This window comes from Manacus candei, unplaced genomic scaffold, assembly GCF_025592945.1.
Source record: "Manacus candei isolate 608988 ecotype Guabito, Panama unplaced genomic scaffold, ASM2559294v1 h1tg000018l, whole genome shotgun sequence".
In the NCBI taxonomy this organism is placed as follows: Eukaryota; Metazoa; Chordata; class Aves; order Passeriformes; family Pipridae; genus Manacus; species Manacus candei.
Genome location: NW_026138066.1, coordinates 10,141,013 through 10,166,372, shown reverse-complemented (window position 1 = coordinate 10,166,372; position 25,360 = coordinate 10,141,013). Strand labels below are relative to the sequence as shown.

General features: G+C 38.0%; 1 protein-coding gene across 1 annotated transcript in view; it reads left to right on the top strand.

Moving 5' to 3' along the window:
- RFX4 (regulatory factor X4) overlaps positions 1–25,360 on the top strand; it is an 89,984-nt gene that overhangs the window by 25,558 nt on the left and 39,066 nt on the right. Inside the window, exons 3-8 of the mRNA XM_051784372.1 lie at positions 998–1,058; positions 6,209–6,332; positions 16,687–16,748; positions 21,442–21,655; positions 22,495–22,572; positions 24,373–24,536. Of these exons, the coding sequence (XP_051640332.1) occupies positions 998–1,058; positions 6,209–6,332; positions 16,687–16,748; positions 21,442–21,655; positions 22,495–22,572; positions 24,373–24,536 (703 nt within the window). The remainder of the gene's footprint in view (positions 1–997; positions 1,059–6,208; positions 6,333–16,686; positions 16,749–21,441; positions 21,656–22,494; positions 22,573–24,372; positions 24,537–25,360) is intronic.

Genomic DNA, 25,360 nt, shown 5'->3' with positions numbered 1-25,360 from the left:
TTCAAAAAGTTGATTGCATGAAGAAATTAAACTTGCAGGGTGGTGTACAGGCATAGTGATTTGTCTCGTTGTTTAGGTATCAAAGTCTTCTATGCTGAAAGCTTTCATCAGGGACAAAGTTGTGAAAATATCAGACTGTGTTTAATACAACAGTGTTTCCCGAAGAATATCCTTCTGTAGCTGCTAATTGTGCTTTACTCCAGCTTTCACCTAGGAATGTTTTGTATGTTTCACAAAACACAGTTTAATAGGAATTATTCTATACATACTTTTAAATTGTTTCAAAAGAACTAACACAAACTAGGAAGAATCCAGTATTTGGAATTTTATTTTAATTATCTTTTTCTTTGTTCATCTTTTATTTAAATTTTTGTAAAGTCAGAAAATCAGAGTTACCTTGAAAACAGTTAATGAGGAATACTATCAGATAAATTATCTGAAAAGAAATAAAGTACATTACAGAACATACACTTCTCATTCAGAATCGATCTTTGTAAATGTATAAACAGCTAGTACCTATCATATGTTAGGATTAAACAGTGGATGAACCCCATTAGTTTAAATGCCTTATCTAATATAAAACTAAGGTAAAACAACAGTTCCCTTAAAGCAGGTCAAAGTGTTTATATGTCCTCACATGCTGCTAGAGATCTAAGAGCTGCTTTTGCTCCATATAAATTTATCCTTTTTGGTATCATTCTTCCTGGGCACCACTCTGCTCCTGCTATCAGTGATGTTTGCAAGGTTTATTGCCTCAAGCAATATCTACAGATGGTAGTTTAGAGAACATCATTATTTACATTTCCACAATTTAGCCGATATTTTGAGAGAGCTTTAATACTTGAGAACATTTTAATAATATTTTTTAATTATTTTAATTTTTTTTAATGAATTCCTTACCATTCATAAATGACTTTTTAAAAAATTACTTATCAGTTCACAAATGCCTGGGAAATTCCCACTGAAATTACATAGCATTTCTTTTGTTTCTTAACAGATGAGGAAAAAGAAAATAATAGAGCATCGAAACCTCACTCGACTCCAGCTACACTGCAATGGTAAGATGCCTTTTAAAAAAATCAAGAAAACCTGTTAGTGTTGTTTCTTATGTATTTTCCAGAGGAGGAGAATAGAGCTCTTAGACACCTTATACAGTTCTAAAGAAACTTTCACTGTGTTTAATGTGCTATTAGTGTCCTGTACAGCATTTCTCAACAAATGTCCTACTCTTAAGGGATTTGTTTGAATAGAGGAAACTTCTGGTATAGTTTAGAAGATCTACTTGGCATATTTGTTTGTCACCTTGCCAGCTGGTGATTTGTGGTTTGCCATCATTGTTATATTTATTACAAAAAGAAAACTAGTACTGAGAGGTTTTTTCAAGATTCACATTTGTTTCAGTGTCTGATGAAGCCCACCCTTACCAGCTATTTTACCAAAATGGGATCTATGTAATAAGATGAGCAAACATAAATAAAGGCATTTCATTGGGAACTATTGTTTCTTTACACCTATTTGTATCACAAAAGTCTCATTTTTCAGAAGTTCAAGAAAAGTGACTTTCCTTGAACAGACACTCAAGAAAAGGAGTGATTACAAACAGAGAGAAAATTATTAAAATCATAGTGAAATGTCATAACGATATATTTTTTTCATTACTCACTCCCACAACTTCCACACAGTTAAATTGGATAATAAAGAATAAAGAATTATCTAGGTAAAATAAAAGAGTAAGCAGGGCTTACCAGACCCAAATTCAGAACAGTGTTTATTTTGCAGTGAAGTCAGTTAAGAGTCTTTTCCACAGGAGCAAACAATGTTGTAGCCAAGAAGCCAGCATTAATTAGAACGTGCCAACGATACTGTTCCCAACAGAAAACATGCAAATACTGTAAACAGTCTTTTGCCAAGTACTTTCAAGCTTCCTCAGTCATAAAGGTTAGTAAATCCCTAAACTCCTGGGATATTGAGCCCTGCTGGAATGTACTGTGCTCACTTAATGCTCATTCAGCAGTGTTTGCAATAAAATCCTAAAATTTTGATTCTGAAAAGGCTGCTTACATCTTCTTCCCTTCTCTCTAGCTAGTGTAATGGCTTACTACCTCTCTGTTGCACTAGGTTTCTTACATGTTGAGGTAGGTCAAACATTCTCCCCTTTGACTCTTCTGGAATATCTGCAATTTCCTCTATTTATTTTCCACCCAACATTCCACAAGGGAACAGAAAGCAAAGAAGTTTTAGCATTTAAAATCTTTAGCTGCCATCAAACTGAATTATACAATTGGCTAATTTATTAATAGGCCTGTAGGTAAAAAGATTCCCAGCTTAGTAGCCATACCATCAAACAGTTTTCTGATGGTTTCCATGTGCTTTTCAACATATGTACTGCAGCTTTGAATTTGTATTTCCTGGAGGATTTTATATTCTAAACAAAATCACAAGCTCAAAGTTTAGGGTCAAATTGCTGAGTAGTAAGCTTACTTTGTGTGAAGATGTGGAGTTTTCACTGTTCTGGAGTATCAGACACATTAGCATCCAGTTATTTGTACGGCAGAAACACCTAGCAACACATGGGTCAGTAAACTGTTGAAACAGCACTGCAAAAGTGCTTCCTGTAGGTTTAGCTTTATGTGTTTGACAGTTTGGCCTGCTCAGGTGCTGTGGTTTAACCTCAGCCAACAACTAAGTATCACACAGCCACTCGCTTACTCTTTCCCCTTCCTGCTCCCATTGGGATGGGGAGGAGAGCTGGAAAAAGATGAGACCCCATGTGTTGAGATAAGAACAGATTAATGATTAAAATAAAAGTAAGATAATAATAATAGTAATAGTAGTGGTAATGAAAAAGAGAGTAATAAAACCAAGAAAAAACAAAAACCAAGAAAAAACAAGTGAGGCACAATGCAATTGCTCACTGCCCACTGACCATTGCCCAGACTGTCCCTGAGCAGTGATCGGCACCTCACAGCCAACTCCCCCTGGTTTATGTACTGGGCATGATATTCCATGGTTTGGCTAGTTCAGATCAGCTGTCCTGGTTATGTGTGCAGCTCTTCACTTGCAGAACCTGGGAGACTGAAAAGTCCTTGACTTAGGGTAAGCACTACTTAGCAACAACTAAAACATCACTGTGTTATCAACATTATTCTCATACTAAACCCAAAGCACAGCACAGTGCCAGCTACTTGGAAAAAAGCTATGCCAGCTGAAAGTAGGATCAGGCCTCACACTAAGTATTTGCACAGTCAGGAAAGACAAAAAAATTTAACTGGATGTGCTTTAGGCAAACATGCATCCTACCTTCTTACAAGAATCTCTGGGCCAGATTCAAGAGGTAGAAGTGGTGGGGTAAATTACTGACCAGATTTCAGGACAGAGTATCAAACTGCCCTTGTTCTGGCAAATGGAAGCTTCACAATCATCTGCAGCATCTGGTGTCTGCCAAGTTAAAGCTGGTCATGTTTTTCTGTTAGATGCTTCTATCACTGACAGCTAATGAAGGCTATAGAGTGTCAGAGAACAGAAACAGAGGAAATGCCAGTTCCAAGGAAAAAGAAGAGGAAGAAAGCAGTAGGGAAAGTGTAGCAAGACATAAGGGAAATAAGTACATTTTGTCACATGGTTCACATTGCCATCAACTTCATTAGTTATTTCTTGTCTGGCATCTGGCCGAAAGGGGCAAACAATATCAACCCCATGAGGATCTATCCTTAATTCTTGTGCCTCTCCAAAGGCGAAGTATGTTGAACATTTTAAATGTGGAGGAGGAAGAACAGCTGAAGAAGCCAAGATGTCTGGATGGCTGTCAGCCTGGCTAAATATCCTTTTCCTGGAAACAGGAATGATGCTTTTGTTTTGTTTTGTTGATGACACAAAATGAAGTGAAAGGCTTGGTAAATGTAGCACTACTGCCAAATACATCATAATTGGGGAAAATACGCAAGCTTGAATTTAAAGGTTAAGGCATGAATACAGCAATATCTAGTATCATGTGCTTATTCCACATTCCTGTGTTCATTATCATCTCTAAAGCTATGGCTTGGCTCTAAAATGTTCATGATTATTTCATTGGTAAACTGGTTAACCAAAGTGCAAGTATGGAACTTTATTTTACTTAATTTTGGTGTGTGTGTATGTCCACTTCTCCACACACAGAATTATTTGAAGTACAGTCAACCTAATTCCATGCAGTTTTGTGGCTTACAGTGTACTTAACAGTATTGTGAAGCTAAAATCAGCAAACCTATTCTATTTTCTGCAACAATTATAAAAGGAATTTAAAAAGAGGAAGGTAAAGCACTGTAAGGTAATGGGTTCTCCCCAGGTTCCTACTTCCTCAGAAATTGTTATACTGCATCAAAATTAATCGGTTCTGGAATCTTTTATGTGATTAGCAGTGATTAACATCACAGTTGTTCTGTGGTCTTGATATAAATAAATAAATCTGGAACAAAACTACAGACCTGATTTTGCTATAGAATAATCTCATTTAATCTCGAACTATATGAGTGTATAAGGAGGGAAGCAGTAATAGGGACAGATAAAATTGTCATTCCTGTGGAAGTATTAGGGGCTTTATTCCTACACTGTAGTGGCACAAAAGGTCTCATTGTGAACTACTGGATTTCATGTAGCTTTATTACAACATTCAAAGTGTTTATATATATATATATGTATATATATATATTCTTTCTGGTAATGATTTGTTAGGTAGAAGATTGCGTTCATTATCTTCCTACAATACTGTAGAATGAAGCTGGATTCAAAATATGATAAAGTTGTTAAATAAAAGACAGGAAAATAAAAGAAGTGGAGCAAGATGGGTTTTTGATCATTAAAAAAAAGTTCAGGTATAATGGGGCATTGTTCAGTGTCAGACTAATGACTCTCTGTGAAAGAGAGGAGAAAAAGAGAAAAATTCATCAGATATGAAGAGAAATAATTAACTGCTTTTCTTTCTGTCCTGTCTTGGTCACGGAAGCTGACATTCCAATTAGCAGCTATAGTATACAAACGAACTCTCCAGGTTTTGAAAGGAGGTTTTGTTAAAGCGCTATGAATTTGAGGAAAGATGCCATGATGATATTTCTGTAGAAACCAAGGAAGAATAGATGTTTCCCATACAAACGGAGTCCATTCATCTGGCCGGATATCTTATTAAAATAGTTTGCAGTCACAAATGGTCACGATAACTGAAATGGAAGGTAGGTAGGTCCTGAAAAAGGCAATGAAGGAGAGAAACCAGATATTTGGAAGGTGTTCTACAGCTACAAAATGATAGGGGATCATCTGCTGTAAAATTGGAGTTTTTTGAGAATATGTATTAATTTTTTAATACATTTAAGGGGAAGTTACACCTAAGTTCTTCTCTTGCCCAGAAAGGCAGAAAAGCACAAAAGCACACATGTTTGCATATGATTGACACTATGGATGACAAGATGAATTATGGTTTAAAGTTAAGTGTGTATGTAAATATCTCTTGAATATTTTTGGATAAGCAATAATAAAAATTTCATTTCAAAGGAATGTTTCTTTAATCTATGGATTTATAATGAGACCAGTTTCAAATTTTAAAGATTAAGCATGTACCTACTCTTATATTTGACGCATAATATAAAATTTCATAGTTTCATATTTGCATGTGCAAATAAATAATAACTTCTAAAAGGCTGAGGAGGATGTTATTTCACTAGTTTTTTTTCAGCATTGTGTTCAGATCATGGATTCTTTTTTTTTTCCACTTTATCACAAATAATAGCAAGAAAATATTTTACAGTAAGATTTTGTGCACACTCTTGAGTATTTGCCAATAACTTGCTTTAGCTGCATCTGCTTCCTCAAGGTAAACAATTTTGCAGCTGGACAGGAGTGAAAAGAGTGTCATGAACCAAAGGTGACCTGTTCTGTAAAGGAGGAGAAAATGCTTCCCCTCAGGGAACTTTTACTGTTTCGTAGTTGTACATATATTTGTTTACTGCAGGATGCACTGAGAACTCACAGCCTATAGTTTTGATAGCAAGTATGAACCAAATGAAGCAAGCAAGTTTTATGGAAATGAATTGGAAGGAACACTCAGGAACAAAGCAAATTTAGTAGACAAGAGGAAGTCAGAATGTTTGGTCGTAAAAGATGCAGCTTTGTGTACTTTTTACCATACAGGACATCCAACATACTTGCAGTTCTCTCTGTTTGATATTTCCTTTTTAAGGTTGGAGGAGAACTATGAGATAGCTGAAGGTGTTTGCATTCCTCGAAGTGCTCTCTACATGCATTACTTGGATTTCTGTGAGAAAAACGACACACAACCTGTTAATGCTGCCAGCTTTGGAAAGGTAAGTCTAAAGCAGCATGATGACACCTTAAGCTCTCACCTGGTTCGTGTGCATTTGTATTATTGAAAATAATTAAATCTTCCCTTTGAGATTGAATGAAAATATTTTGAATGAAATATGTGTTCAAGTTATTGGACAAAGGCTAAGATTTTAAGTATTTTGATGGTTGGAATAATTTGTAATCATGGCTAAGCTCCAAAATACTTCAGTCCCAGCCTAGCTGACAGTGACATGGTATACAATATTGGCAGTTAAAGCTGAGTTGGAAGTTGAATACAAGCCAGTGTAAATACATTTACATTGTGACCTGCACTGCTTAAACAAATATATAACTTTTAAAAACAAAAGGGTAAAACATCAGTCATTGAATTTTGGAGCATGTCTAGCCCATTCTTGTAAGCATGATATGGAGATCCCTGAATTAATAATATCAAATGATATGGCAAATTCACATGGTGGAGTACAATGCCTCCAGATGTGAAAGTCTAGAAAGCGTCTAGCTGCCTTTTTGTGGCGTTGCAGGTACAGGCTGCCAAGTTATCTTTGCACTGTGATTCCTGCTCTAGTAAGAGCCACTGTGGTTAATTCCAGATTCACAGTGGAGGTGCATTCCTACCGCAGACACACCTCTGCATCATCCAGTAAAGATCTTATGCTCTACACCACTAGCAGATGTTAATAGCTGGCTAGAAGGTTACATAAAGTTCATATTTTGGATTTTCTGGCCAGCTGAGGTTTTCCTCTCAGTGAAAAATAGGGTGACATTTAAAACTGAACTTCTAATATAGAATGTGTCTCAGGTCTTTAAAACTTGTAGGCTGTGAGAAAAACAAAGTGTAGAATTTGCCACTGTTTTTGAAATGCTTGCAAGCATGAGTCTGAAGCCAATTGTCCTGCAAGATATTCTCTTTTAGTTTTTGCAGCATTTGTTCTGTAGAAGTGCTGGGTATTCAGAGGAGGAAAAATGTTCCTCGGGTAAGTGCCTGTGTAAAGAGCAGGTGAAGGAGAAGAATGTATTTAATGAGGTGACATTTGCTGTAGTGCATATTTAGGTAGGTAGTCTAGTAAGGAAAGTAAAGTGTACCATGTTGTAACATTACTATGTCTGTTGTGTCTTGAAGACCTGCACAGCTCAGTAGAACCTGTGTTAGTTTTCTGTTTAAAGACAACGTGTGTGAATGAAATTGCTTGTTGTACGTATTCTTGCTACCAAGTGTTAAGTGTAGTGGCAACATTTAATTTAGGCACAGTGAGAACAATAAACAGATTTCGTGTAGACTAACACATTTGGAACATAGCTCAAGTCTACACAATGTTAATTTTGCTGCTGCTAAGAACTTCTGTAAATTGTAAGGTGTAAATATTCTGAAATGATTTCATCAGAACATAAATTTACCGGGGACTTACTCCACAATTTTTTGGTATGTGGCAGTTTTGTTACACTGTTTAATACTTCATCCTCCTCTTCTCCTGCCCCTCACACACACACCCCTGTTCATTGGCAGGAGTATCTTGACCTAGCAGGACAGGTACAATGACTTCCATCCAAAAATCATGGCATTCCAATGTGTTCTTCGTATGCCGTCCAAGTGTTTCCCACTCGATTGCAATAAGGTTCTGAAGCAGTGATACATGAAACCTCTTTTACCTTGTTGTGAAGAGGAAGGAAGCCACACAGAGTCATCATAATACTGTCTCATACTAGTACTTCATGTGGCCATTACTTCTGCATCTGGGAACTGATGCTTCTGCACTGATGTGTCCAGGAACCTCAGACAACATTGGGACAAATATTGAGGTGAAACAGGCTTCTGCATCTTCAGAACCTGGAGCAGACCCCAGTGGTCTTTTCCAATCTATTACTCCTAAGAAAATGTACTGCACAATTATGAAGATCTGTAAGGCACACTTCCACTTCGTTCCATCAGCTTCTCCTTTGGAGCAGGTACATGGATGCAGTTTTAGCCAACAGAGTTGTTATTATGTGACTTAAATACCATCTTGGAAATGTGCATTGCATAAATGCCTTGGAGGCAGTAGAAGCAGTGCAGTAAAATAGGTGCTATTTAAGGGCTTCTGCATTTAGCTGCTGAAGCAGAGACCCCAGACATGTTTGTCCTCGTTGGGAAACATCAAGAGCCCTGCAGCTGTCATGTCCTCCAGAAAAAGGAGTTAGTTGTTCTGTGAAATTGTAGACAGTTCGCCTTTCAGTAGACCACATTGAATTTATGATTCATCTTTGAACTTTAGCTCTGTGGCCAATGTTAAATATTTAGGCTTTTTCTTTAACAGACTGGCAATTTTTAGAAAGAGAGAGAGAGTTCAGCACATTAAAACAAACTGTAATAAGTAACATCCTATGTATTGTTACATACTCAGTTACATCTCACTTAACAGAACAGTGTTGATTTCACTTTTAAAGATACCACAGGAGACATATGAAGCTTATCTGAAAGTGTTGCCTCCAGATTAAGGTTTTGTAGACAGCACTTCAGCCCATGTGGTCTTCTTAAGCCTGATATAAGTCAAATATATCCACAACAGAGCATGGCAAAGAGAAGAGACAACTTGTTCATGAACTGCTGCACTGATGAGATTTCCCTACCATCTCCTATGTTCCCTAAATCCATAGCTTTACCTAAATCTTACGTAATATCTCCATGTTTCCCTGAAGTACATTCAATCATTTCCAGGTACCAGTCCCTACATCAAGATCTTGTTTCTTTCAGTTTTCTCACACATCTGTTGCACCTTCTTTCTACATTATTTTTGAGTCCCTCGTGTCTGCCTGTCTATTTGTCTGTCTTATTTGTTCTCCCCCCTCCATGCAGACAGCTGGGCAAGAAGCAGCACACAGGGTGGCTGATTCAGAGCAATAGAAGTGTTGACTGGTTGTCTCATGCTCATGGTTGTCCAGACAGGCAGGGCCAAATGGATCAGCTAAAACCTGAGATTTTCTTCCCTGTCTTGTCCTCAGCATTAACATCAGTATGTTCTCCCCACTCTCCAGCCATAATAGTATTTTCTATTATACTGCTGGGACATTTACACCAGGCACTTGTAATATTTCATTAGTGAAACCAAAATTGGTCCAGGGGGTGGAGAGATTAACAAAGAGACAGTAATATTTTGTAGCTTGATTTCTGAGGAAATCAGGCTAGTAGCAATTAAAGGAATAAGAAGAGCAAAGAACAGAATTACTGTATAAATAAACACCTTTAAAAAAGCAACCTGTACTCCTAAGCCACATAAAGTACATATAAAATTAAGAATACTCTAGTATGGTATGGTTATTAATGTGATATATTCTTATATGACAAAGTAGTTGTAACTTTAACTTGTTAGCCAAGATTTTAGTGTTTTACTCACCCAATTAACATGTGAAAATTACAGGCAGTTTTATTTATACTGGCATTTACCAATCTGCTATGCTATCTAGCCTGCCATAATAGTACTTGTCTGTAAAAGGCAGGACCAAGGATTCTTTTATATACCTTAGCTAAATAGTGACTAGGGAGGGCCCTGTAATTTGCTGGTTACAGCTCAGCATCAAGTTAAGACTCCAGTGTTAAGCTTCTGCTCTTACTGTAGACAGCAAAGTGTATTATATGCAACAGGATCATGATTTCACGTAAAAGTGAAGCAGAGTAAGTAAAAATGTTCCATGCAAGCAGTGAAAAGACAGGGAGGTACAGTGAGGCAGGGCAGGTATGTCACTGAGTTATTAACAATTAAATGTTGCATATGAGAACAAGCTCTCTCACAGAGAACGTGTTTAGACTGTGAATTAGTCTTCAGGCAGAAGGAGTGAAAGCCCCGTTGCTGAGGTCACTTAAAAAGGACGGCAGCCTTGTGCCCCTCAGCCCTGTGCTGCAAATGCCTTGGGCTCTGCTCCGGGATCTTGTGGATTTGGAGAGCGGTTTAAGATGTTTCCAACTGAAAGTTCCGCTGCTGCCTGCAGCAGGGAGTGCAAATGTATGGTTTGTAGGGTTTTTTTTCTGAGGAAAAAGTTAACATAAAACACCAGTGATAAGTACAGTGAGCTAAAAATTACAGTGAGGGGTGATGACTCTGACATGCCATTCTTACTGGGTTTAATTGCGAAAGCTAAATCATTCTGTTTCTGGGCCTTCAGTGAATCAAATAAAAGGCAGGAATGTTTTGAGCATTTCCAAGCCCCTCAGTAGCTATAGTGTATGGATGGGTGCCATAAGGCTCTCCTGGCTGTACCATACCGCCCAGCTGTTCACTGGCAGGTTTTTGAGCTTCTCTGTCACTTTTATTTCCAACTCCGATTTTTGTTCTTATTTCTTTTTTGACCCTGTATGTACATTGTTTCCTTAATCAAGACCCCTGAAGATGTAATCTTCCTCATCTTCAGCGACTTCTCATATCCTATGTCTCCTCAGTTCCCTGCTTTAAATTTACTGTGCAGTGCTAAGTCCTCTGCCTGGCCCTGCCATACCTCGCACACAGAACAGTAAATATCTCCTGGTGAAACTTCCTTTGCATCCTCATAAAGCATTCTTCCCACAACTCCCATATGCCCCCTGGAGGTTAAATACTTTCCTCTTCGGTTTTTCTTTTTTTCTTTTGGGGCTTTCCTGATATGTCTTTTGACAAGCAATAATAAATTAATATTTGAAAGGGAAAACGAAGAACCCTGACACTTTTCAGGGTGGTTCTCCCCCAGCCTGAGGTTCCTTTACATCTCTCCAGTAGCATAAAGAGGTTTAACGTGGATGCATGCTCACATGAATTTTGTGCTTCCTGACTGTCTTTGCTGTAAGTGAAAATTAGATTCCAATAAATGCATTTCACTAAATAGAGGGCGAAGTCCACAACCGATTTGTAAGAATGGTTAGGAAAGAACTTTTTTTTCTCAATAGTTTCCTTTGCTCTGGCGAAGTACAAGCTGTACCAGCCAGATTCTCTTTTTATCATGATGCACTGTCCCTACACCCAGAAGTTTTGCCAGCAGGACTTCTGCTCCAAGCATGATTAATATTAATAGGATTTACACTTTCATGCTATCATACCATATGATTTTAATGTTATAAAAGGACAGACAAGTCTTTTATTGACACCTCTTTGATAATGACATTGTGATGGGGTTATGTTCTGATTTGTCTTTGTATTGAAATGTACACCCCAGGAAATTGCCTGTTGTTCATAAGGAGGTACTTTCCTGAAGATGTATTTTTTTTTTCTTTACTCTCAATTTGCTCCTAAGTAGCCTCAATAGTAACTGGTTTAGCAAAGCCAAGTTTATTCCTAGTATTCTCTTCTGATAGACTAAAGTAGCACTTGCTTTATTATGAACAATTTCTACAATATTGAATACAAAAATAGAACTGAGGAAAAATCAATCTAAATCTGAGAATGTGCTTTCTGTTACTGAATTGAATGACTGCATCAGTCTGTCAGTGCTATCTGAGCAGTGCCTGCTTTTCCTTCATCTCTTTTTAATAGCTGAGGTTCCTGACTGAAGGACAGTTGACAGCAGTGTGGCTTTTCTTCCCAAGTCAGAATCTTTTAGGCCAAGCTCCTCTGATGAGACCATAGTAACACGAGCACTGCACAAGCAAACAGTCATGCTGGTGTGGGGAATGATGATCCTACAGTGTAGTTGGAAAGGTATTTGGTCCCTTGGCTCCGCTTCACTGATCCCTTGTATTATTGCAGGTTGCTGACTATTGTCATGTTTTCCACAAGCTTGGAAAGTAAGGAAACCAGCAAACACACCTCAGTTTCTCTGGAGTGACTTTTCCTTTCTCAATGCCCTATAGGAAGGGGATTTTTAGTGGCTTTGCAAACTCAGGCATCTGGCTTCCAGTTAGGCTTTGAGCATGAAGTTGAGTGGCCTGGGCTGCTTTACCTCATGCCTTGTCAACAGGACCCCGAGGCTGTGCTTACAGCACCGGGTCTGCCAGAGTGCAGGGATCCTGGCGCTCAGCCTTTTCCCACAGATACGTTGGGTGATGGCAGCGAGCGGGCTGGCACCAGTACAGAGCAAGGGGAGCTGTGCAAGGCTTTAGGTCTGCTTGGCTTCAGCAAGTCAGCAGCAAAAGGGGCTGCAGCTCAGCTGAGGATCTGAGTCAGAGCATTTGATGTCTGCAGTTTTATTGGGATGCAGTAAACTGTTTGATCATGCCTTAGGCTGAGTTCCATCTGGCCAGAGGAACTGCTGAAGGAGGATAGTGTTGTACATAGATGAATCTGAGGAGAGATCTCACAAGCTTCACTAAAGGGTCCAGTTCAGTCAGAGTTCCTCACAAAATCTGATCTCCATAACAGGCAGAACTGGGCACAGGCATTAGAGAAAGTGCCAGCAGGCTTTTCTGCCTTGCTTTGCAGTATCAGTTGAGATGTATCAGTGATAGAAACAAGTTCTTATCCTACAGCTAGACTGTGCCCTAACTCAAAAATTGTGAAAGTGAGTGAAGAGAAATGGGAAGGTTATTGAATCTAAACAGGCAACAGATCTGTGATCAAGAGTACATTACAGTCTTCCCTCCTGGCCATGCAAATAAGTAAGCAAGAAGTAGAGAGGGTATAGACACAGTCACAGCTCTTCTCCTTTTCTTTACATGGTTTGGTGGATTTGAGAGATATGAATTGTATTTTGTAATGGACTACTTTGATCTTTCCTTTCTCATTCTGGCAGAGTGCAGTTATTGGGTTGCAAATTAGTTTGATTTTATTTCATTACTCTATTAAGTTCTAGAAGCATGAGTAGAATTATTTCAAATAGAAAGGAACAAGTGTCATGAAGAATAATGTCCCTGTAGATCAGGTGCATTGACAAAATGATTATGCCCTTTGAAAAGCAAAAATTTAAATTATTTCAGAGAAAAGCCTTTTAAAAGCCATCCTCTGCCTATTGCCCCCAGAGCAAAATTTAGTATTTTGACATAGGAGGGAAGAAAAGATGTCCCCTTCTGTTCTTACCTGCACAGACATTCTGAAAATCACATTTCAGGATTGTCTGCAAAAGGGCTAAACAAATCACCTGGTTATACCAGTCCCCTGAAAAGGTGTAAACTATATATATATATCTATGTGTTGTTCTATAATGTAATGAATTCTATCTGGCTCTTATGTGTGCAGTAGGCACTCACCAGAAGAACCGTAGAGCTGGGAAAAGATAAGACTGTTCTTAATATTATTGTTTTTATTTGAGAAAGGCATAAAAGGTCTTCTGTAGACAGAAGGTAAGATCAGGTCTTAAGCAGAGCACAGAGAAAAGAGAGGGAGAACACATTAAAGTTTAGTAACTGAGAAAAATTGCAGGAGCATTGGCTTCTGAGGCTAATATAGTAGGGATAGCAGTTACTTCCATCTGAAACTCCTGATCTACATCTGTCTCAAAACCAAAAAGCCAGGTAACATAAAATAATGCCTAACAGTCAAAACTGCAATGTAATTTAGGTGAAATTTCACTTGGAAAATGTAAAACCTGTGCCTTTTTACTCAGCAGATCTTATAGGGCAGCTGGAATTTTGGTCACTTTGGAGAAGTGTGAAATGAAATTTCAGTTCCACTGAAGGACAATGGTAAAAAGGTCCGTTCACTCCAAAATTCCCTTGGATACCACCCATGAGATCTTTTTACCACTGCTTCTGTTGAGAAGCCAGAGCTTCTGTGAGAAAAGGGACTGGGCTCCATTCAGAAAGCAGCTCAGACTGTATGATCTGGTCTTGATTCATTTGCTTGTTCAACTTCACTGCAGTGATGAAAGGAAAATGACCCAACTTGGTTTCAGATCCAAACCTGAATTTTCATGTCTGACAATTAGGATCCCCTTCCCTCCCCATAAGATTGAAAACTTAACTCATTTCCTCTGTAGGTCTTTAAAAATCAATAAACATTAAACCTATGATGACATATTTTATAGAGTGACTTTTCAGGCTGAAAATGATTTAAAAATCAACATTTTGGACCCTTTGCTTTTTCTGTTGATTTCAGCACACAGTGAACTCCACTTTGTCTTGCCTTTACCAGTATCGTTGCACAGGGATTTGCATAAACATAGCTTAATATAAACATCTGTATGAACAGATAGTTCTCTTAGTACTTGACTTGTTTTATTCAGAACACAAACATTAATACCCATGCATTTTGTACAAGCAGCTAGGTATGAGTATGCCATGTTATACATATTTTACATATTCAGCATTACATAAAAAAAGTCCTGACTTTTTTTTTTCAGAGGTTTGCTAGATTATTCTCTCTTTTTTTTTAATTATTGATAAATGATATTTTAAATGATGCATACTTTTTAGATGTATTCTGAAAGGTGTATCTCATTTAAAATTAACTGGATTTAAAAAAGAAACAAACAAAGAAAAGAAAAAGAGATCATCTGATCAACTACTTCATTATTCTTCTCTTTTCCTTATCACCTCTGCTCTGGTATGTAGAAATTGGCTGATTTATTTAAATCCCAGGAACTCACATGACATATGGTTCATGAAGTAGCATTTACAGTGTGCATTGTAACACTTCATTGCCACTAGAAAGACTTGAAAGTAATATGGGTTCATCCCGTTCAGAAAGAAAAGATAGAGTTAATATTAACTAATATTCAGTTAAATGCTGAAAAATCAATTTTTGGAGAGGAATAGTATTTTCTGAATGGCAATTGCCACCAAAAAAAAACCCTACCCAAAAAAACCTAAACCAACCCTAAAAAAATCCCCTAGCCCAAAAAAACCATCCTCAGAAAGTAGTTCTTCAACACTGCCTTTTTTCCCACAGCCTTGTGGAGCCCCCAACCCTGTCTGCAGAAAATGAAAGAGAGAGGGGTGGGATTAATGTGTAATTAAAGGGAATTTGGAAGGCTGAGATGTTGCGGAATGTTAGATCAGTAGCTGGAACAGCATGTGGTGTTCTTTAGGCAGGCTTCATTGAATCCATACAAAAAAAGAAAGAAGGGCTGCTTGCCTGTCTGCTCATTTATCAAACAGCTAGGCTGAACTTTCACAGCTCCACAAAAGTGTTTTACTGTTTGCTGAAGTTTTGCTCCAGAAATTAAAGCTGAACAACCTAGTGACTCCGAGTCTATGCTGCATTTTTGACATCAGCCATGTCTTGAAAAGCTCTTGGAAACCAACACAGGTCAATTTTTACATGATACAAAGGGAAGATGATTATACCCTTTGCTAAAAAAAAATAAAAATTACTGAAGAAATGGTCAAATATGTGACATTGTAATGTCTTTATTTATGTAGCACCTTTTGATCCAAATACGTGTTCCAACGCTTTCAGTCATCAATCAGGATTAAATATTTATCACTGTGGTAAAATGGTTAATGGAGAAAAAAAATCTGTATTATCTAATCAATATAAATTGATTTTTTCTAGTTGAGCAGTTATATTCCATCTTGTGTGTTTGTTTTTCTTTAATCTTAGTTGGTGTTCCCACTCAAAGAGGAAGCATTTAGCAATTTAAATAATGAAAGCACAATTAAAATGGATTACAAATTTTAAAAGGAAGAAATTCCTTTGCAAGTGATTCTTCAAAGCTTGTTGCAGTCTTTCTTGCATGACTGTTCTCGCAGAAAAATTTTTCTCCTACTTCAGACCACACTGAGAATCAGGTTCAATCCTGTGAGGTGCTGAGCACCTCCTTTCCAGCAGCTACAGTAAAGCTTTTTCATCAGGATTAGCCTGGTTGATAGAGGCTCTGATGACTGAAGGCACAATCTACATTCATTAATCTATTTCCTTAAATGCAACTGACACTAAAGTTTTGTTTTACAGTAGCAATGTTCTTTTAATATCTGCTGACAGACTAGAGTCTGGATTCTTGATAGTACCCTGCTGTTTTTGAGATGCACTTGTTTTCCATAGAAGATTAATTGATTACAAGTATCTTTACAAATGTCACTGAGAATCTTTCTTGGTAGAAATGGTGCCCCTGTCAAATAACAAAATCTTTTCGGAGAATCATCTGTCAGAAAAAGAAGAGTTTAATGGCAGGTTTGTGAAGGTCCATAGAGAACTTTGTTGATCCTGCAAGCTGACAAATAAAGAGTAGGCCAATTCTCATTACAATCCTCCTTATTTTAGAGGCAGAACCGATCTGAGAGTTTTAAGGAAATACGTTCTATTCCTGTAACATCTGAAAGTATTTAAATTAATGGGAGTTAATGGAGTTATATTGAAGTTTAAAGTCTCTTTCCCCTCTTTCAGTAATGGAAAAAATAAAAAGCTTTATTTCTGATTTCTCCTGCCATGTATTTTGCTGACATTGCTGTACAGTTTTTCTGCTTTCGTGTCTTAAAAGTCCATATTAAATTAATAAATGTGCTTTTCCATTTTTCTTAATATCAGTTCTATTTATTTGCAGATAATAAGACAACAGTTTCCACAGCTAACAACAAGAAGACTTGGAACCAGAGGCCAATCAAAGTAAGCAGTGTATGGTATCATTTTCACCTTGCACAGGGCCCTATCTGGCTCTTGCTTTACTGAATAGAATAGTAAAAGAACAGGGAATAATTTGTCCAGTTGGGGACTTAAAATCAACTTTGATGGAGGTTTCATTGTAATCTTTACACTGTCTTATTGATTCAGCAGTGATCCTGCAAAGGTGGTCTAATGGAGGCCTTTTACTGATTTCATCAGCGATATTTTCCATGTTGTTCCTATACTGTTTTTCATCTCAACTCACTTTACACAACGTAAAGAACATTTACATCCAGGAGTACTGGAACTACTGTTGGAGGCTGGGAAATGACAGCAGGTTAGCATCATGCTTCTGTTTAGAGGACCAGTGTCAGAATGCTGTCTAGAATGTAGGTAGGAACATGCATTGGCCTAAAATGGAATTGTCCACACACCTGTATTTAACCTCCATTTTGTCTGTGTAATGAAATCCAGCATACCTTTGAGTGATCAAGGAATTAAACTTATTGCCTTACTCAAAAGATTATACTTCCTGAAAACAGTTCATCCTAATTCCAGAATGAGAAACTGATTCTGAATGAAGCATGCACTACCTTGACTCTTTCCAATTGTTGACAAGATGTGATTCTATCAATTTATGAAGATGATACAGTGATGTTTTTATACTGTTTTTCTGCTTGTGGACTCCATGAATTTTTTCTAGCAGAGCTCTGAATATTTTTTTGGCAAATGTAAGGCCTGAAAAATAATAATAACTACTTTTCTTGATTAACCTTCACAGAATCCTACAGGGTAGCATAAGAGCAGCATCTGTAGTTCACAAGCAGAAAACTGTGGAGAAGAAAATGAAAATCTGAGATGGTGTGTTTGCAAAATTTGGTTGCTAAAGTTTCCCTTTCATGACAGAGCCTATAAATATAATATTCCTAAATGCTGAGAAAGAAATATGCTATTAGAATTGAACTTATATACTCAAGTTAGAATGACCCACTCTTTAAAGGAAAATAAAAACTAAGATGCTAAAAGAAATGTCATTAAAAATAGCTCTACTCTGCTCTTCTAATAAGTTATCCCTGCCAAGATGTATCTCTTTGATGGGACAAAATGTCCTTTCCCCCAGCTTGATATTTTCTTACTTTTTATAACTAAGCTTTCTTTCTCTAGAGCAGACATATTAAAGCAGCCAATTGAAGATCTGAAATCCATTCCCAAATGCAAATTCAGAGTTAGTGTAACATCAGTCATAAAAGCCACCAAAAATCTCTCAGGTGGAAATTCTGGGTTAGTGCAACAGTATATTAGGAAAACATGATAGGTCCAGAATCAGAGGATTAGGGTTTAGCACTGAATATAAGTTTCATGGAGGTTCATAGTGACAGAGTGACAGTGTGCACAAGTTGCTTTATGGATTCATATGAAAGTACCCACTGTCAGTCTTCATATCCCTCTGACATCAGCTACAACTTTGTTATTTGTCTTCCCATTTAATGAAAGGAGTGAGCACTGCTGTATTTCCAAACTGGAGCTCCACCTGCAGCTCCAGGAGTTCCTCAGAGGAGCAAAACACTCCTGATCTGCTGACTGAAGGTGTCTTGCACCTCCAAAAGCTGTCTCTTTACTCTCAATGAGGCTAAAAATCAATGAGACTTAATATCTCTTGCATAATTTCCCCCTAATCTGTCTGCCTGTCAGAGCAGCTTTCAGGTCACATACTCTTTTCATACCGCTTTTGCAACTGCTCTGCTCCCTATATAGCAAATAAGAAGAGGTTTCTGTTACACAGAGAAACTACATGCGTGCTGTACTTCTTTAGGATAAATACACTCTGTGGTAGACCCAGCACAGCTGTAACTGAGCTCTGGTTTTGTTTTCAGAAACATCTGACTACTTTCCAATTAAGTGTTATGTAAAGAAATTACTTTAGACATTAACACTTCAGTTCCTTTATCACCAACTGTGCTGACCGATTGCTGCCAGTATGACTTTCATACTACTTCCCTGCTACTGCCAAAGGAAGTTCTGCCATAGAAGTGGTTAAGATTATCTTGACTTCACACTGTTCTGCCTTCAGTCTTTTTATAGCACGGCTGCCTTGTAACATTACAAAGTTCAGAGCTACAATGGTGCTATACTCCTGGCCATCAGTTGTGAGCCTTTCTTCCTTGCAGCTGGGTTTATTGATGTAAGCATGCAGCTGTTCTCTATCTTGCTGAGCTTAAATACAGTTCCACCACAGGTGAGCCATGAGAAGGCAGCTAAACATAAAAGCCAATTTCTTTCTGTACTGCAGTCTGAAACTCTTCCATTACGCACACGAGATGTTAGTTAAACCTATGGAAGCTACATGGTTTGAAGGGAATTTTGCTTCTTTCTTTAAAGGAGTACTGCATGAGGGGAAAAAGCATTCCACAAAAAAGATTGTGTTGTCTCCATGTTATTATTCTGCATACCAAAGTTTCAAGCCCTGTTTATTGGATTAAGTTGTTTTGGGTTTTTTTTGTTGGTTTTGTTTTTCTGATAGAAATACACAAAAGTGCTTGAAAAAGACTCTGTGTAAACTACTCCAGTGAGCTTTGGTCATTTGGGATGGTAAAATTACTGAAGGAAGAATCTATCTAGAAAACTTTTGGAGTAAATTTGGCTATTGCTGTCTATATGATTTTGAAGCCACACAGAAAACTTGGCAGTAGTTTACTGCCAAGTGCAATATATCAGGAATTAAATAATGCACAGTGAAACTTTACTACATTTTTCAGACTTTTTTTTTGACTGATTTAAGACCAAACTTGATATGAGACTGACCTCTGTTTAAATTATACAAACCTCTCAGTCAGTCTAGAAATTTAGCAGTCCTGTTTGCTCTCACTTCTTCCCTCTGCCCCCCCTTCCCTCAGCAATTTTTTGGTGCTACCTCCCTGTAGCATTTCCTTCTGGCTTCCCCTACCCCAGGTGTAGCATGCAGGACATACAGAAGTTTTATGGCTCTTATGTGCAGTGTATGCATGGCAGCTCCAGGGACTAAACTGGGGTGTTACTGTTCAAGCTAAAAAGCCAAACTTCTCTAGCTGCTGTCATAACCCCAGTGTTAGCACAAACTTGCCATTAGTTATCTATGACAGGTCACAAGCAGTCTGGAGCCTGGTTTCTGGTGTAGGATACATGTTTTGACCTAACCTCTGATGGCCATATTTGGAGCCAATAGTGTGGCTTTCTAAGGTATTGAAGTCAGGAAGTCCCTCTCACAGCACGTCAATTTAATGTTTTAATAAATTTCACTTGGATTATTCGATACTGAGTTCAAAATAGCTTTTATTTTTAAAGGAAAATATGGAATGTCCTCAGTGAGCATGGCAAGGGCATCATGTACTAGAAGTTTGCTACAACTACCCGGGCCTCCCCTCAGCCTGTCTGTGCTGGTAGACAAGACTAGATTTCTAGCTCTTTGCCACCATTTTCTGATGGGTTTTGTGACATGCACTGATCTGTGGGTGAGTGACTGTGGCTGAAAAAAGGAAAAAAAGTCACCCGAGTTAGTTTAAACCACCGTCACTTAGATGTTACTCTTTCATTAGTTTAATTGATGAGCTTTGTAGAGGCAGCCAATTTGCCCAAAGCAAATTTGTGTCTATTGAAGTGAACAGGTCTGGTGGCAGAACTCCGAAAAAGAAACTGACTGGAGAGTAACAAAAATCCAGAGATTATAACTTCTGGTGCCATCATAGTGGGATCCAGAAGACAATGTCTTATTGTGATCTGATAGGTATAAGGAGAAAAGCAGAGGATCATTGAAAATTCTGTCTAGGAAATTAGGCTGATGCAAAAGTATACCAGCAATACAATCTTGTGATGCCTTTTGCAATCATTACAAATCTAACTGATGGGTTAGTGGTTCCTGAAGCTGAGAAGCTGAAATAAATTTAGGAAATTATGGAATGACTAAGATTACCTTTGATGCTTTGATGCAAGAGTTTTACTTGATAATCACTACTTCCATCAGCACCTATAATAAAGCTGAGTTGTAGCATAAACTTGTGCCATAAGACTACCAATCCATTTTTGTTGCACAGCCATACTGTGTAATTCCCACTATGGTCTGCTGAGACAGTTAGTGTTGTATAGCTACTCACCTAAGCCTAGTGCTGATGTAGGGTATGAAGGAAATAATTTGAACTGTACATTTCCTACCATCCATTGCTTTCCAGCACAAGCCTTTCTCCTCCTCTTTTCTTTGAGGTGTTTTCAATTTTTGAAATACGTGTGATCAACTCATTTGCAATAAAGACTCACACTTTTCAGGGACCAAAACAGCCCTCAACAGTCTGAGAATCAGGGAACTGAAATAACAACAGAAGGGCCAGTCCAGAGGGTCTGTACTTCTGCTTATTGCTGAACTAAAGGAGCAGCTGCACAACAGAGCTCTGCCAACAAGCAACTTTAAGACATTTTTTTTTTTAACTAAGAAGAAAAAAATGGAATTTCTTTCTTTCTTGCCCTGCAACAGAATCACAAAGAATGAAAATAAGTAAGCTCAATATATTACCACAATGTTCTGCTGCTGCATCAATAATTGTTAATAATATGTAAACTATTGCCCATTCTGTTTTGCTGTAGAAATTATCAATTTCTCTTGTCTCCATTTATTTTTTTCAAACTTTCAAACAATCCACTTTATAAAATATACATCTCTATGTATCAGGTACCATTATTACGGAATTGCAGTGAAAGAAAACTCCCAGTATTATGATGTGATGTATTCTAAAAAAGGAGCAGCTTGGGTCAACGAAACAGGAAAAAAAGAAGTAACCAAACAGACAGTGGCGTATTCACCACGATCCAAACTGGGAACATTACTGCCAGAGTTTCCAAATGTCAAAGATCTAAATCTGCCAGCCAGTCTGCCAGAGGAGAAGGTAACACTTTGGAAATCTTTTCTCAGCTTGTCTTGAGTTTTTTTTCTCTGCTCTGGATGAAAGCTTTGTCTACTATATAAAGACTTTAAATTAGAGTAAGTTTAATAATGCTTTGACTTGATTTATGGAGGACTGAATTACTTCATCTAATAGGAAGAAATATCTTCCCTTCAAATAGGCAGCCGACACTACCAGCTGTACAATATTTCTAAAGCCCATGCACACTCTTTTAAAACTTACATTACATACAGCAGGTGAGGTTTGAGGGCAACTTCTTAAATACATTATAGCTCTCTAATTTGTGAACACATTTGGTGGCAAACTGAACAACAGTTCTGATGCTTTCTTGAGCAGAGAGAGACTTAGTGCATTTCTTATCCTTCTAGACTAGAAATTAGGAGAATCCTATCTGCACACATGACAAAAATGCTCTGGCTTCTCTTGGCTGAGCTTGCTAGTTTTCTGGTTCTATTCACATGTGTAGTATCAATGTAAAGTGGACAAAAGAATAGGGTTTTATAGTTCTTTATGTCCTAATTAGAGCCACATTCTCGTCTTTGATCTCACTGAGGCTTTTTGCTCCTCTTACATTTGAAGAATCCCCATTGACATAGAAAAATTCATGAATTCAAAGGGAGAATTTACTTTTAAGAAGAAAACTCATTTTACAGCTAATATAACTAATCTAACCAGACGCTAACTGATTTCATTACTTTTGCAGTTGTGCATAGGTAAGATAAGAAAAAACTTACTTTTTCTGTGCTCTGTATTCTGATTTTTTAAAAGCAGATTTCCTAAAATAGAATGATCTTTTGTGTGTCTCCCTCATTCTTTTTCAGGTTTCTACCTTTATTATGATGTATAGGACTCACTGTCAGAGGATACTAGACACTGTAATAAGAGCAAACTTTGATGAGGTATGGTTACAGTTGTAGTTTAATGATTACACATAAGGTATTAATGGATCTGAGACTTTCGTGTGTGATATTACAGACTTACAGTTCTGTGCTGGTTGATCCTTTTTATGAGAAATGCACAATAGCTATACTTGAGTATATACTCTGTGAGCGATAGCACTAAATCTCACTTTTAAAGCTGTGTGAGTTGGAGGAACAAAAGCAATGGAAATGTTTTTGTCCCTTTGTTCTCCAGCAGGATTAAGGTAGCAATATCCCCTTACAAGACATGGGACAATCCACAACTCAAGAACTGTGCCCACCACAGCTTTTCGAAGCATTTTGTTGGGACTGAGCAGTTTGAAGGAATTCCTCTCAATGTTCAGTACAGACCCAGGTCAGGTGTCACAGCCAAAACAGTGGGCTCTGCTGGTCTGTTAACAATGATACAGAGTGGTGGGGGGCTTACAGCCTCCCAGGTATCCCAGAAAGCTATAGCTGATGTGTCCAGTTGCTCAGCTGTACTGCAGCGCAGCTAGGAACGCACACACTGCTCAGCAGCTGATACCATCTGTTAGAGGTGGATAAGGTTTGTACCTATTGCATATCTGACTTAATCTGAGGGGTTTCTGGCAGTTCATGCAGACAACTTTATAATTAGAGCTGAAAAAATCAAATGTTAATGGGATACAAGCAGTTTTATATTACGTGGGAAGAAGGCTTCTAAGCCAGGAAAGCAAATCTGACTGTAGAGATGCTGAGGACCTGATTTAAATATGACATTCAGGTCCTGGAAGAAAATATCAAAGGAAATAGGTCTTTTGACTTTGTCTTCTGAACAACAGGAAGAAATTCCCTGCTTTTCTTCCTCTCATTGTTTAATTCTCACAATCTTCTGGTTTAAATCTGTTTTTGCCCTGTTGTACCTAGTCTAGAAGTTCCCTGTGAGAAAAATATGTGATACATATTCAGGAAATTTGGCTGGGTGAGTCTCAGAATACTTTCTTAAGAGTAGGATGCTGTATTTTGTTAGGGAATCTGTTTATCAGGATCAGTGGTGGGGAAGGGGCTGAGCAGCAACAATACATAAATGGCAAATATTCTTTACTGTACCTGGTGTGGTTATTTACTTCACTACAGATTGCACGCAGGTTATCATTCATGAATGCTGGTGTTCTGACCCCTGTGGAACTGATCCTATCATTCTCTGAATAACACCTTTATTTCCTAAATTAAATTTTTCAAAGGTTTATTTTGTTGCGTCCTAGATCTCCTCCCTATTTTTTTTGCCTTTCTCCATTTTTATTTCTCTTTCCTTCATATTGGAGGAAAGGAGAAATCCAGAAGTGTAGTGCTTCTTTCCAAAATAAAGAAAATGGTGTATTGACCCCTTTAAGCCATGTGCTATCCTCCTCTCCCTCACTACACCAAACCGTAGATTGCATTCCTTTGTATACAGGGTCAGAGAGCAAAGAGAGAGAAAAAGGCTTGACATGTGGAAGCCAAAGAGTTACACTCACCAGCCACTGATGGAAGGTAAAAATATGGTGGTTCCCATGGGTCTCTCTGCTGTAGTAACACAAAGACACCCAGTAACCAACTCAGAGTGTCTCCTCACCCTTTGGTTGATTCTTCCACTGAGTGCTGTGTTACAGTATGAGCCTGTCTAGCTAAGAAATATGCCTTACCTGTGTGGCAGACTATCATACCAGCTCTGGGGCTAAAACAAATGCTATGTAAGCAGGATCATTTCAAGAGAGGGGTATTTGTGGCCTTTGGTTATTTTAATTTAAACATCCCTGCTTCTTCTCATGATTGCAGGTTCAAAGTTTTCTTCTGCACTTTTGGCAAGGGATGCCTCCTCATATGCTGCCTGTATTGGGTTCTTCAACTGTAGTGAATATAGTGGGAGTTTGTGATTCAATTCTGTACAAGGCAATTTCTGGAGTTTTGATGCCAACAGTACTACAAGCCTTACCTGACAGGTCAGTATAGCTCACAGCACTGACCCCTTCTAGCTCAGCTGTCTTTGTTGCATGTGTTTTCTTCAGGAATGACACCAGTTCTCAGAAAGCTGCTTGCTGCCACCCATTTTCTGAGTTTAAATCACAGTGTCAATTGAAAGAAGTTGAAGAGCTTACATGTTCCTCAAGAAATGTTCAGATTTTAACAAGGCTTGTATTATAAAAAGCTTGGAGGGTTGGGAGTTTTTATGGGATGAAGGATACCATCTTCTTGGTTTCTTAACATTCAACTGATAGTTTTGTCCCAGCTTTCAGGGAATGTCGGAAGTCTGCAGGTTGCAGAGTACCACAATGTCTTCTGAAAATTTCTGACACTTTTCTTCTAGTCTGTGAAAACAACATAACTGTTCTGGATCATCATGACAAGAGAAGGTGGCCTGACCACTCTGTAAATATTCACATGCATTTTCAGGCACTGCAACCTAAGCATTTGTCTCAGTATACAGTCTAGAAACCCAACTGTTATTCTGCTTGCCAGGAATATAAAACATTAAGACCATACTTGTGAAACCTTGAAGAAGCTGATTTAATTTTAATACTATTCTATGAAGAACAGAAGCATTATTTGCTTAGGATCACCTCTGATTTGCCTCTGTTGGTTCAAAGCTAAATTCACTTTTCCAATCCATGCAATAGATTTCAGCTGTTCGCTTCCTACCAGGAATTCACATGAGTCCAAGAAGTCTTGTTTATATAGGTGAAGCAGGACAGAGATCAACAGTCCACAGCAAAAAGTATAGTCATTGAGTGCAATCAATATGTCTCTCCCTTTGTTTTTCCTAATA